The sequence below is a fragment of the Cibotium barometz genome, chromosome 47 (genome assembly GCF_041138505.1).
Source record: "Cibotium barometz isolate CiBa-2024 chromosome 47, ASM4113850v1, whole genome shotgun sequence".
In the NCBI taxonomy this organism is placed as follows: Eukaryota; Viridiplantae; Streptophyta; class Polypodiopsida; order Cyatheales; family Cibotiaceae; genus Cibotium; species Cibotium barometz.
This window is the reverse complement of record NC_141092.1, coordinates 13,427,511-13,441,688: the sequence shown is the minus strand read 5'-3', so window position 1 is coordinate 13,441,688 and position 14,178 is coordinate 13,427,511. Positions and strand designations below refer to the sequence as shown.

General features: G+C 43.8%; 1 protein-coding gene across 2 annotated transcripts in view; it reads left to right on the top strand.

Annotated features, from left to right (window-relative positions):
- Window positions 1-2,939: 2,939 nt before the first annotated feature.
- Window positions 2,940-14,178, top strand: part of LOC147611380 (DNA polymerase eta-like) — a 132,548-nt gene continuing 121,309 nt past the window's right edge. For both annotated transcript variants that reach the window (XM_086784449.1, XM_086784448.1), the window contains exons 1-2: window positions 2,940-3,143; window positions 3,239-3,376. In XM_086784449.1, the coding sequence (XP_086640575.1) occupies window positions 3,081-3,143; window positions 3,239-3,376 (201 nt within the window). In that variant the 5' untranslated portion in view covers window positions 2,940-3,080. The remainder of the gene's footprint in view (window positions 3,144-3,238; window positions 3,377-14,178) is intronic.

The following is a 14,178-nucleotide window of genomic DNA, read 5'->3' as shown; positions in this document are numbered from 1 at the left end:
ATATTAGGCAAGTGATAGATTACTAGAAAAACACGATTGGAGAGCTTGATTGGCCAAATTTCTCAGAGACAGGAATGCACGCTGATTTTTGGTGGCCAAGAACAAAGTTACCCCATCAGGTGGATAATGTAGATGCTCACATTAATAAGTTCCAAGGTTATGAGGAATGCAATGACCACTAATGTGGTCAAGAACAAAGTTACCCCATCAGGTGGATAATGTAGATGCTCACATTAATAAGTTCCAAGGTTATGAGGAATGCAATGACCACTAATGTGGGCCGCCTCAAAGTGGTAAGCCAAGGGAAGGGTTCAGACCAATGATAGACATTAAGCAAGGTGACTTTGTCTTGGGGAGGCCATTTGACCCTATATACCCCATATGGCTTGGTGTTGCCCAATCAAGCATCAAGATGGATGCAACATCTCCTAACTTCAAGAAAGTATTAATTCAATATTGGGCACCATATGCCTAAAGAAAAGGTCTAAGTGATGCAAAAGCCTATGATTTTTGGAACAAGTATTGGGTAGTGAGTTTGATCCATAGGTATGGGAATGTGTTGATGCGATCGTGTGGTCATGGACATCAAAAGCCATAAATCCACTGAAGAAGATAAAGATTTCACAGCTTGTATGTATCAAAGCACATGAAGGCTTGCTTCTAGTGGAATCTAGACAATGGTGATGATTTTGTCCTTGATGATCTCCTAGCCTATCAAGATAATATATTATGTCATGTGATGTTTCTCATTTATAATGATTTTTCCTTGTCAATCTCCTAGCCTATTAGGGTAATATGTATTGTCATGTGATGTTTCTCATTTACAATGATCTTTCTTGAGCATTATAGTTTACAAAAGACTTTGACCAATTTTATTTCTCGTGATGCAAGAAAAATGCAAAATCAAAGGAGAACATACTTTACATGGTGTTTATTAACACCACCCTCTTGTACGATATTTAATAACCTCTAGCAATCCATTGAATCCCTAAATGGCACCAATTATATGATTTTCAATCTCTAGCAACCCTTCATGCACACTGTCACTACTACATTTTGGTTTCCCAAAATTAACAAAATTTCCCAAAATAAACAAAATTCTTCCAATTTAAAAACTCCCAAAATGCAAGATTTTTTTTCGCTTTAATTAATATGGTTATATAACTATGGTGTTACTATCTCGGAATAGAACCAAGAATTTTTTGAACTAGGGATGGGGATTACTATCCAAAATAGAACCAAAAAACGGGAACCTAGGAACTTGGAAAAGATAGTATTGCCTGATGGCATGGAGTTGCACCAACAAGGACATATTGAGAACCTAGAAGATTGAAACTTGGAAAAGAAAGTATTACCTAATGGCATGGGGTATAGAATGAGAAAATAGAAGATGCTGGCAAAAAACAAGCTAGGAAAGATCAGAGAAGAAAGAAACATAAGCCAAAGAAGCCGAACAAGCCGGGAAGTAGGCATAAGAATAGAGTAAGAATAGAGTAAGAAGACACGAGCAAAACAATTAGAGAATAAAGAAAAAGAAGCTAAAGAAACCGAACAAGCCAGGAAGCAAGTATAAGACTAGAGCAAGAAGCCACAAGGGGAAAGAACAAGTTAAGGAGCTCGAGGGAAGAAAGCAAACAAAGGAACAACAAAAGCAAGGAAAAATACATAAGCTAGTAGAGCTACTCCAAAGAAATCAACAACATAAAAAGAACAAAATTTCCAAGAACTTGGCAATTATAGCTCCTGGTACCATAGCACAAAGGGAAAAAGGTAGACTACTACAAGAAACAAAGTTGGTTCTTGGCAATTACAGCTCCCAGTACCATAGCCCAAAGGGAAAAAGGTAGACTACTACAAGAAACCTGGGAATTATAGCTCCCATTACCATAGGGAAAAGATAGACTACTAGAAGAAGCCATGAACAAACAATAAATTTATAGCTCTCATGACCATAGGGAAAAGACAAACTACTAGAAGAACCCATGAACAAATAATAAATTTACAAAGGAAAATCCAGGAATGACATCAAAAGACCAAACAGATCCAAGAAACGCAAAGGGTAGCATAACAAGTTACATAGGAGATAAAAAGAATAATTCAATAAGTCAAAGAAGGAAACAAAGATACGAAGAAACACTTGCAAAAGATGGCGACATAAACAATAATTCAACAAGTCAAAGAAGGAAACAAAGATACAAAGAAAGACTTGCAAAGGATGGCAAGGCATAATTAAAAGTTAGAAAAGTTATTGTAAGAAGGCCAAGAAGAGCAGCCAAGGCTAGCAACTCTCCTAATCACCAAGAAGAGCAGCCAAGGCTAGCAACTCTCCTAATCACCAAGGTCACAAGAGGTGAAGTGACTAGATGCATCAGTAGAAGAAGGTCATAACTGTCTTTTATAATGTTCTTGTGTGCATGTACTGCTATGAATAAAGAATTAATACATGCAGTATAACTCTCTGTGTGTAAACTTAAATGTGATAACCTTAATATAACAATTGCTTCTTAGTGCACTACTTTTCTCCACATGCAATGCTCATTATCAATAGTTGCTTCCCGTGGTGGTCAGCGATCCTAGACCCTAACCATTACCCTTTTCACTGAGTCTTGCTTGTAGGATAAGGTGCAATGTGTTTAGGTGGAGTAAAACCCATGTCTAGGAAAGAGACATGAAATCTGAGCAGTATTGCTATTGGGAGAAAGCTAGTAAGCAGGCTGCCTAGACTACTTTTGGGAAGGCAAGAAAGACATTGCCCGCTTCCCTGCCTGCTCTGCAGGGCTGGACTAATCACATGGAGTCCCTCGTACATTGTACATACATGCATGCAAACAAGATGGCTAAGTCTCTCGATCACTAATTCTAGAAGGAGTCTTAGACCTTTACAAAATCCACGGTAGCTCAAAGTTTCTAGAGTGGAGACCTCCGTTTTTTGGGGCTTGTCCTGCCGATGCGTGTGAAGGCACCCTAAGGAGCTCTATGTCACACGGAGACGCCCTTACGGCACCACGAAGGCGCCAAAATATAGGAATTCGCCATTTCAATTTCTTTTTGTGTATGTGGAGAGAGAGAGAGAGAGAGCTATGGAGCGCGAAGCACCTTCGCCTGTGGTTCTGCATGTCGATTTGGACTGTTTTTACGCAGCGGTGAAAGCTCTTCTGTTATTCTTAGCTCAGTTTTGTTGTTCTTCTTCTCTCGTCGGTGGGAGCAATTCACACGTGCGGTTCTATGGCATGAGCAGGTGGAGCAGGTGAGGCTCGGGATACCTTCAGAGAAGCCTCTGGCTGTGCAGCAGTGGGAGGGCCTCATCGCTGTGAACTACGCTGCTCGAGCCGCGGGAGTCGTCCGCCATGACCGAGTTTCCGAAGCTCTGCGCAAGGTATTCTAATTATTAGAATTTTCTGTTGCATTTTTTCAAGGTTTTGGCTCATCAGAGTTGCCCTTGCATCGTTTTCCGCAAATTTGCAGACACATTTATATGCAATTTTCAGAGTCTTCCCCTTTATTAATCAGGGCTCACAAAATGGTCAACATTGTGCTAAACTATCATACATCCTCGTCCAAGGAAGATGAAGTAGGTATACATTGTGCTCACACACACACACACACACACACACACACACATGCACGTGTGTGTACATATATATGTATACATACGAATATATCACACAGGTGTGTGTACACACATAGGTGATCTTTATAGAAGAGCCAACCATCCATATAATGATATGGTCTAGTGGCCCTAAGTGTTCGTGCCCATCGTGTTTCGAATTCTTCAGAATCCATGTGTTTGTGCTACATATCATAAAGGCCAAGCCCCTCGAGGGCTATTCAAAGTGGGAGGGGTGAATAGGAATTTGAAAGAAGTGACCCCTTTCCTAGTAAGAGCATCTGCAATTCTTGAATTGTACTGGATCATTTTCCAAAACTATTAAAAACTTGGCATGGTCTAGTTCTTGATGGTCCATGTGAATGTTAATATTAATAGTCCTTGATGGTCCATGTGAATGTTTTAGTGATTAATGTGGGCATGGTCCACTTACCACTCGGTATGGTCTAGTTCTTGATGGTCCATGTGAATGTTAATATTAATAGTGATTAATGTGGGACAAACTAACATAATGCAAATATGTTTTTTCATGACTCTTGTATACTCCCCTTTAATCCTCAATTAATCCTTTGTTAATGTGCAACATTAGTCTCTCTCTCTCTCTCTCTCTCTCTCTCTCTCTCTCTCTCTCTCTCTCCCCTCAGCCGTGCTTTTTGCCCTCATTGCACTGGGACCAACAGCGTGGTATTAGACGTGCTTAGAACCAGCTGTCAGAGCCAAATCCTTGCCGCTTTCAAAGCCAGCTGCCTTCACGGAGCTTGTCACCACTAGTGTTGCCACCTTGTGCTTGCCAGACCGGGCGGTGCGAGTGCAAAGGATCCTCCAACCTAGAAGGTGTCGCTAGTTTCCACCAATTTTGTAGTGGCTCAGCTCCTCTAGTGGGCAACAATACTGCAGCAAGCTCCTCCGCCTCAGCTCTAAGATCGCCACTGTTGCCCAACCACTTGGCCCTGAGACCACCATCCGTCCCATGTGCCTCTACCACCTCAATCACGCCCTTAGGTGGTTCAGCCACTTGCAACAGCACCGAACCTGTCACTAGTTGGGCATTCTCTATGCATCTATGGACGGACTTCATTGTGTGGACATAACACTTCATGGCAGGGGACTTATGTCTACGCCAATGGTCATGTGGACTGGCACTTCATGGTAGGGGACTGATGTCTACACCAGGGACAGTAGGCTAGACATGAGAGGTTGGGGATTTTGGTCTGCGTCCATGTCAAGATTACGGTATTTCGGTTGGCCTGGGAATGCAATATCTATGCCCGGAATGATCGTTTCTTACAAGCTAAATGAAAGGGAGATTGTCCAATACATTCTTATGCATGGCATACTTACATGTACGAACTATTTTTGTGTGCACTGTTTTATTGCTTGCAAGATCTATATGTGTAGTTTATGGGTAGGGGATGCCCGTCCGTGAATTGTGCGCATGAATCTGTATTCTGACCTAGCTGGTGGGTTGTAGACAGGTGGTAGGTGTACCTCTAAACTCTATGTTTCTTCATTTAAGAGTTATGGCTAAATTTGCTGTTTTGTAGGTCCACATCTCATTTAAGTGTGGGCGGATAAGTTATAAGTGACTTTCGTTTACACTTTATTAAAGTATGGGCAGACAACTTATAAGTGGGTTTGGGTGCCTAGACAAGACTTGGCCACCCTCCCACTCTTGGGAGAGTTATGGATACTTGGGAAGTGGCCCAATGAAAATCTTTTGTCAGAATTGGACCAAGGCTTATCCTCTCTCTCTCTCTCTCTTTTTTTTTTTTTTTTTTTTGGGGGGTGAAATGGTGTTTTATATTATATGTAAAAATGTACATCAGCCACATGGCTCACACAGAACCTATGGCCCCAAGAAAACCCCCACAAAAGATCCTCTAAAGGATCATGACCATGCAAACCTGTACACTAATAAGAAAGCCTCCTAGCCAAATAAGCATCCCAGATAAAAGCATCAAAGATGAGCCAGCCGAGCCGCCGTAGATCATAACAAAATAACATCTGCATCCAGTAGCTGAGCTTAGAGAAGAGAACTGCCAAAGCAGCAAACCGCGGATACGTAGAATGTGCCCATGTATTCCAGACAAGGAATCAAAGATGAACCCATTCTGTGTAGTCCAAATATGCCAAAGTCCTGTCCATCTAAGGAAATGGAATATCACAAGGTGATTGTCCGAAGTAATGACTTGAGGACAAATCCCAAATATCCACTGATGAGCCGAAACAGTAGACCTCTCTACTACCTCCCAAACGCGAGAGATAAAAGACCAAATCTGACGGGCCACTGGACAACTCATGAACAGATGCATAACTGTTTCAGTGCATGTCGTGCAGAAGAAGCAAGAGGCCAATATAATTTTACGACGGCTGAGCTGATCCCGTGTAGGTAACCCTCCCACCAACATCCTCCAAATGAAGAGCTTACCTTGGTAAGGGAGTTTAGACTGCCAACCACGCATAAGAGTTTTCTGCCACCATGATTTAGACTTGTGCAATCCCCACACCTTATTGGCCTTGGTTGAAACCCAATCTTTCTCTGATACGAGCTTATGATAGACCTGGTTAGTTGAAAGTGATATCAAGTCACCAGATTTACATAGTGCCCAATCAAGCCAAGGCTGATTTGCAGATGGCCGAGGCAATGGAGTAAAAGGCTCAAGTGCATGCATGATGTTAACCCATAGTGGCTGAAATGTCCGAGGAACCTGAAAGTGGTACCGAATACGACGAAACGAATATGGCGTCACGACCAGGTATCACAGCATCTCGGATTCTAACCAAGCCTAACGTGACCATGCGGTTGAATCGTATGCGTGAAGCATCTCTGTCTGGCCAAACAATGACACGCGACTCCACAAATGCAAAGAGTTCAAAAGTAGTCTTTCATTGTCATGTGCATCAGCAATGCCATGGACTTTCTCAAGACTAAATCCAGAAGGGGCAAGCAGATAAAGACTATGAACCAGTACCAGGATGATGGAGCACAGAGCACAGAGCACCTCTGCAGTGTAGACTGAAGCAAGGCTTGGAGAAGAACCAAAGGGATGCTGTCGACTGCTCACAGAACCAGTCGGCTGAGTCAGAAGACATGGGCAGCATCAGGCGCATCATAAACCAAGCAGCAGATCCAGTCGGGCAGAGTTTATTATCAGTCGGGCAGCGCTGAATATTAGTATGGACATGGAACTGGCCGACCAGCAGTCGGCCAGCATAAAGGGGGTCAAAGACCCATATAAAAAGGACTAAGTGCTCATTGTTTCAATCATTCAACCCACTAGGGGTATGAGTCATTAGGAGTCCTAGTCTAGGGCAGTTTTGGGTGTGTTATCACCTTTTCAAGAGGGCAGCCCATGGCTGCGAAGACATGTACCCTTTTTGTACAATAGATATACTGAAATTCCAGCACTTCTCACTCTCTCTCTCTACTCTCTCTCTACCTGCGTTTTTGCATCAGATGCTGCGTTTTTGCATCAGAAGGTTTCAAAGAGTGTTTAGGGCTGAAAGAAGACTACCCAGAGCTTCCGCGTGTTACACTCTGTCTCTGATGAAGATCTATGCATCTGGTCTTCCTCTAGTCCACAATCCATTCCTGCCCTAAACACTCTTGGAAACCTTCTGATGCAAAAACGCACCATCTGATGCAAAAACGCAGGTAGAGAGAGAGTAGAGAGAGAGAGTGAGAAGTGCTGGAATTTCAGTATATACTATGGTACAAAAAGGTACATATCTTTGCAGCCATGGGCTGCCTTCATAAAAAGGTAGCTAACCCTAAAATCTGTCCCCTATGGGACCTCCTATGATCCAATCCCCTAGTGGGAGAGAATCATAGGAGGTCCCATAGGGGACAGATTTTAGGGTTAGCTACCTTTTTATGAAGGCAGCCCATGGCTGCAAAGATATGTACCTTTTTGTACCATAGTATATACTGAAATTCCAGCACTTCTCACTCTCTCTCTCTACTCTCTCTCTACCTGCGTTTTTGCATCAGATGGTGCGTTTTTGCATCAGAAGGTTTCCAAGAGTGTTTAGGGCTGAAAGAAGACTACCCAGAGCTTCCGCGCGTTACATTGGTATCAGAGCATCAGGCTCAGCAAAGCTAAACACTGATTCAGTCCCAGATGATGGTGTGCAGGTCCAAGGTACAGGAAAGTACACGGATTCGAAGCCCAAGGCGGGAACACAGATCGGGAAGAACTCCCAGGAGGTTTGTTGGTGGTGTTCCACAGTGCCAGATGGGGATGGCAGTTCCGTGAGCCAGATGGGTTCTAAGGGAACGGTCCCAAGGGAGGTTGATCCTCCAAGGGTGATGTGAGAGTGCCAGACTCAGTTCCAGGAACGAAGACCAAGACGGTGTTCAGAGTCAGGGCAGGAATGGATTGTGGACTAGAGGAAGACCAGATGCATAGATCTTCATCAGAGACAGAGTGGTTTGGAGAACAGAACGGATTTTCAGACAAAAAAGGTTTGCCAGGGATGGATGATGACAGAGGGACTTCGGGACAGGATTGGGATGATGACAGTCATCCAAGAGCAGGTTGGATTCCCGTCATCAAGTTTAGCAGAGGGGGATGTCATGTGCATCAGCAATGCCATGGACTTTCTCAAGACTAAATCCAGAAGGGGCAAGCAGATAAAGACTATGAACCAGTACCAGGATGATGGAGCACAGAGCACAGAGCACCTCTGCAGTGTAGACTGAAGCAAGGCTTGGAGAAGAACCAAAGGGATGCTGTCGACTGCTCACAGAACCAGTCGGCTGAGTCAGAAGACATGGGCAGCATCAGGCGCATCATAAACCAAGCAGCAGATCCAGTCGGGCAGAGTTTATTATCAGTCGGGCAGCGCTGAATATTAGTATGGACATGGAACTGGCCGACCAGCAGTCGGCCAGCATAAAGGGGGTCAAAGACCCATATAAAAAGGACTAAGTGCTCATTGTTTCAATCATTCAACCCACTAGGGGTATGAGTCATTAGGAGTCCTAGTCTAGGGCAGTTTTGGGTGTGTTATCACCTTTTCAAGAGGGCAGCCCATGGCTGCAAAGACATGTACCCTTTTTGTACAATAGATATACTGAAATTCAAGCACTTCTCACTCTCTCTCTCTACTCTCTCTCTACCTGCGTTTTTGCATCAGATGGTGCGTTTTTGCATCAGAAGGTCTTCAAGAGTGTTTAGGGCTGAAAGAAGACTACCCAGAGCTTCCGCGCGTAACATTCATGACCAGGATCCCATCGAGCCAATAGTAGAACTTCATGCCAAGAAAGGAGAATATGCGATAAAATGTGAGATGAGCGAATACAGACAGGATGAGCCGCATTCACAATGTCCCACCATGACGCCTGCACACGTGTCCGTCCATGTGACAATCCCTCCAACTCAATCAAGTCACGAGCCATGAATACCCAAGGCTGCTCCTGCAAACACATATCCTAAAAAAGCGCCCACCTACGTGCCACCATATGCAAGCGGACATCCAGTAAAGTAGCCCCACCCATTCTTTTGGGCGTCGTAATGTGATTCCAAGCTATCCATGTTTGACCCATAATATTTCCTTGCCTCTTCCATAGCATAAACCGAATGGGAGCAACCAAACGGAGAAGAGATTTGTGCGTCCAAAGTAGCAAAGGCAAAAAATAGGAAATCATGCTAAGCATAATAACCTGAGCTACCTTAACCCTCACGTGCATAGGCCACCCTTGAGCTTTCCAATACACAAATTTATCCGAGATCCGAGCAGAAATCCAAGCAAGAAGTGCTTGGGGGTCCACATCCACACCCACCGGATACCCAAGATGACAAACAATGTCTCCTGTATGCACCACACGGCCTTGCCACCCTAATGCCTCAAGATCAAATTCCGTGCATACAATGAGGGTTGATTTTGTTGAATTTATTTTCAGCCCAGAAGCCAATGCAAAATTATTCCAAGCTTCCATTGCTCGATCTATATTGGCTTTTTCGGCCTTGAGAAACATAAAAGTGTCATCCGCAAGGGCTTGAGCAGCCAATTGCTTGCCCATGAGGGAGATGCAAACCAACCACTTCACCATGCGATGCCATAGCATCTAGGCGAGATAACAGAGGATGAGTGGCAATGGCAAAGAAAAGAGGGCTAAGAGGACAGCCCTGCCGGAGAGAACGGGTGAGAGAAGTACCATCCGAAAGTCCTCCATTGAGCATAATCCGCGTGATAGAGCCAGAGCCAAGTAAATGCACCAAATTAGCCATTTTGGGACCAAAGCCCATGGCTGTCATTAACTGAGACAGGAAAGACCAGCTGACATGATCAAAAGCTTTTTCAAGATCCAGCTGCACCATCACAATCTCTTGCTTCTTTGCCTTGGCATAATCCACTCCAATTTGAACATTAAGAATGTTATGCAAAATATTCCTGCCATGCATAAATCCATATTGATATGGATGAATAAGAGTAGGAAGCACCTTCTGCCAAGCGATTGGCAAAAATCTTTGTAAAGATTTTATACATAATACCCATAAGTGAGATCGGGCATCATTGAGCCAAAGAAGTAGGCGAAGGGACTTTGGGCAACAAACGAAGTATGCCCAACTTCCAATCGGCAGGCATATATCCCTCATCCCAAACCCTTTGACAAATAAGCGTCAAAGGCTTTGCAAGCTGATCAGCATATTTTTGGAAAAACTCATTTGTCAAACCATCCCAACCAGGGCTCTTTCCCATGGGAAGTTTGGAGAGAACAGCTTCCACTTCCCCTTGAGTAACAGGAGCATCAAGCTGAACCGCCACATCAGGGTCAACTTGATATCGTACTTCAGCAAACAATGACTCCCTTGCAGCAAGGACAGCCGGCGAGACATCCTCTCGAGGGGCAAGCAAATCTTCATGAAACCTGATGCAATGCTGAATAACCTCAAAAAGTTGAGTAACAAGGTTGCCTTGGGCATCCATCAGCCTAATGAACATCTTGAATCACAAGAGAAGGCTGAAACTGCGAACGAACAGCAAACATAACACCTGACTGCGAAGCAGGATGTCCGCTGTAGAAAACATGAAACCCCTTATATACATAGGCTTTGCCAGCCAACTTATGCTGCTTATGTTCAACTGCACACAAAACATCCCAACCATGACAAAAAGTTGTACACGCCAAAGCTTGAACTGCTTTTGGCGCGGAGAAATACCCTTTACATTCCACTGTACAATTTTCATAAGCCTTCCCAGAAAAGGAATCAACAAGGCCGTGTACTAGGCCCAGGACAATCTGCCAAATCACGAACCTTTTGAAGCATTGCATTTTTAGACATGGTATTTGTGATCTCAGACTGCCCTTGGAGTTCCCGAGCACGTGCCGAAGGGTAATGACCATCCCATGGCGAGATGACCTCACCCTTCGAACCAAACACAAGAGGCAATTGTTGTTGTGCTTCTTTTGTTAGGCGACTTCTAATAGGATAGCGTTCTACTCTATCCACCCCAAGAGCCCCTGTACCCTGAGAAAGTTGGCCTCCCGGCCTCTCAATCCTGGTCTGTTGTTGGGCACTTGGACCCAAAGGGCGACGAGCATATGTATGTAAGGGCCCCTGATGAGTACGCAAAGGCCCCCGCCAAACAACATTTGAGAAATCCCCCTGCGGGGCAACAAATCGTGTCTTTTTACCACGTACTTCCACCCATGGCTGCTCAACCTCATTCTGAACATCCAGATGTACATCCATGTGTTGGGCATCATGTAAAGGAGCATCATGCTCATCTTCCACGGGCAACTGCCCATCAACGATATCCTTGGTAGCAACAACTTGTTCTTTCTTAGGACATTCGGAGACAAAGTGGCCCATCTCACCACATTTGAAACAGTGGCGAGCAAATGTATCCCACCTCAATCCATACATTAAAGGTTGCAGCCTTGCCATATTGACACGCAAATGTGTCGGCCTAGGTCTCCCAGTATCCCACAACATGCATAGACGATTTCGGTTTCTAGATGTCATTTGAGGCACCACCAAGACATCATCGATACCTCGCATGAGACGTGGTAAAACACGCCAAAACATTGGTGGGAATTGTTTCACTTCAACCCAAACTGGGCAAGCCTGGCGCAACGTATCTTGGTACTCTGCCATAGGCTTCCACGGAACCACATGAACCAACTGCCCATCCAAAAAGAGTGGCACCTGCTCCAAGACTGCTCTACGGGCTTCCGAAGTGCGAAAAAGTATTTCATAAAAGCCTCTCGGATCATCATAAATCTCCTCAAGTGCCTCAGGCGACACCAAGCGGCCCAACCATGCTCTAAGACGAGGCAACAACGGAATACGCCCAGTAAAGAAGAAGATAGCAGCACGATCATGAAAATCTGCCAGCTGTTGTAGCAACAAAGGAGTCTCCATGCATACATCAGCCACACCACCATTATCTACTGCAGCCATTTGCACGCTATTTGCCTTCACATATTCTTGCAGAAGCTCACTAGTGATCTGCAGCAAACGTGCAAACTCTGGAGAAGGTACCTGAGAACTTTCCTCTGCATTCTCTCCAACATTCACTGGAGTGCAGCTTGCATCAACATCAAGCCTTTGACGTTTTTGTTGCTCCGAGGCATCTGAAGCATAACCCACATCCTTCTCGATCATCTTCTCGATAAGATCCATGTTAAGGCTATTGGCAGCCATGCCACCAACAGCAGCAGCCGGGTCATCCAAATCCATGTACAAAAGCAAAGAAAACCCGTTCTCTCAAACCCTAATTCAGCACGTGAAAACCCTAATTCAGCACCTGCAAACCCCGAGTCAGCCGTACATAGGCGGTGCAGTATGATCTACGCACTATTCTCTCTCTCTCTCTCTCTCTCTCTCTCTCTCATTAGATAGGGGCATATGTGAAACTCTAATTTTTTTAAAAATCCTAATTTTGAAAAAATTCTAATTTTAAAAATTTTCTCTACAAAAACAAGTTATTCATCAACCTTTGCTTATGCTTATCTCTACATATGGTGTTACCGAATTTTGAAACCCTAAATTTCAAAAACCCTAATTTTTGCAAAAAACCAATTTTAGAGTGTCGTAGAAACCTTGAATTTAGCTGAAACTCTAATTTGCAGAAACCCTAATTTAGCTAAAACCCTAATTTGTAGAAACTCTAATTTCAACCGGGAGTACAATGGAGTATTCTTTTATTACTACTTTAACTTAAAGTTGGAAGGAGTCTGTATTTGGCAACTATTTTTGGGTAAGAGCTTCTTGTGTTCTCTAATCTACTCTACATACGCGTTCTTAGCCATTAAGGTTTCTTATGTCTCGGCTTGGCACACACATTTGCATGTGTATGGATGCTAATGGAGCATAGCTTCTTGTGGCAAGACACTGGGGATTGGGGAGTGAGATTCTTCTTCGAAAGAAGCTGTGGATTCAACCTCTTCAACACCACAACTTGTTTGAAGATGTTTTCATATGCATGGATGTGATTGGAAATTTGGCAAGCATTGCCCATGAAGTTTGTATGTAATCTACCTAATACAATCAAGTTACAAGGGGGGTCGGTTCTTTCTGGTCCTATTGTAGTGTTATTCAAAATTCAGCATTGCTATCTCATTTGGTTTTGTGCCATTTCATCTTGTTTAATAGTATTAATAGTTTAAGTGTGTGACAAGATTGTGCTTAGTCCTAGTTGGGGTAATTTCATTGGTATCAGAGCCTAGGATCTTCCTTCTTTTTGCGTGGAAGACGATCCTATCTTGCACACACTAACTGTTAGTGCTTTTAAACACTATGGCAAATCATACAGTATACTCAAGAAGACAAGCTCGTGGAGAACAGGTTGTTGAAGTTGTGCACCATGGAACTCATGCTAATGATGAACACTATGCTGAAAATGTATTTCATGTATCCCGTGGTGATTATGCACATGAGGGACAGCCGTCCTGTAGTAAAGGGAAAGACCGTGGTGATTGTGTAAATGAGGGACAACCATCTTGCGATAAAGAGAAGGTGCAAGATACTTATGTACTTGATGCTATGCATACTGAGATGAAAAATCTCAAGAGGCAGCTACGTGAGAAAGATGCCCAATTGAAGAGCTTACATGAAGATCCGGAAGTTAAGCAAGTATTGGATGCACAAAGGTATTTAGCTTTTGTGAATGATGCATTGGAAATTGTTGTACTTGAATTGGGTGTCAAACCAAGAGAGATGACACGCTTTTTTCTCATTGATCAAGGTGATGTGGTGGAGGGAAAAGAGGGTGAGCTTATGTTCAAAAGGCCACCTCGTCCAAACTCTCTTGGAGTCGCTTCCGCAAAGCTGAAATCTGCAATTCAACAAGAGAGGGAAGAGGTGACAATAACCTCTCGTCATGCCTCTACTACTCATGGAATCCCATCTTAGAGGCATGCTTCTTCACTTTTAGGTACACATGGTAGGGAACCCACTCATGTTTCGATTCCCACAAGGAAGGAGTTGGACCGTTACATTCCTCATGGAGACAAAAGAAGAGCCAACATTAGGATGTGCATCATAGCAAGAGGGCCAAAGAGTTCAAGGTAGGAGACAAATCTATAAAATTTGAGAATTTCCACGACGAGTACGACTCTG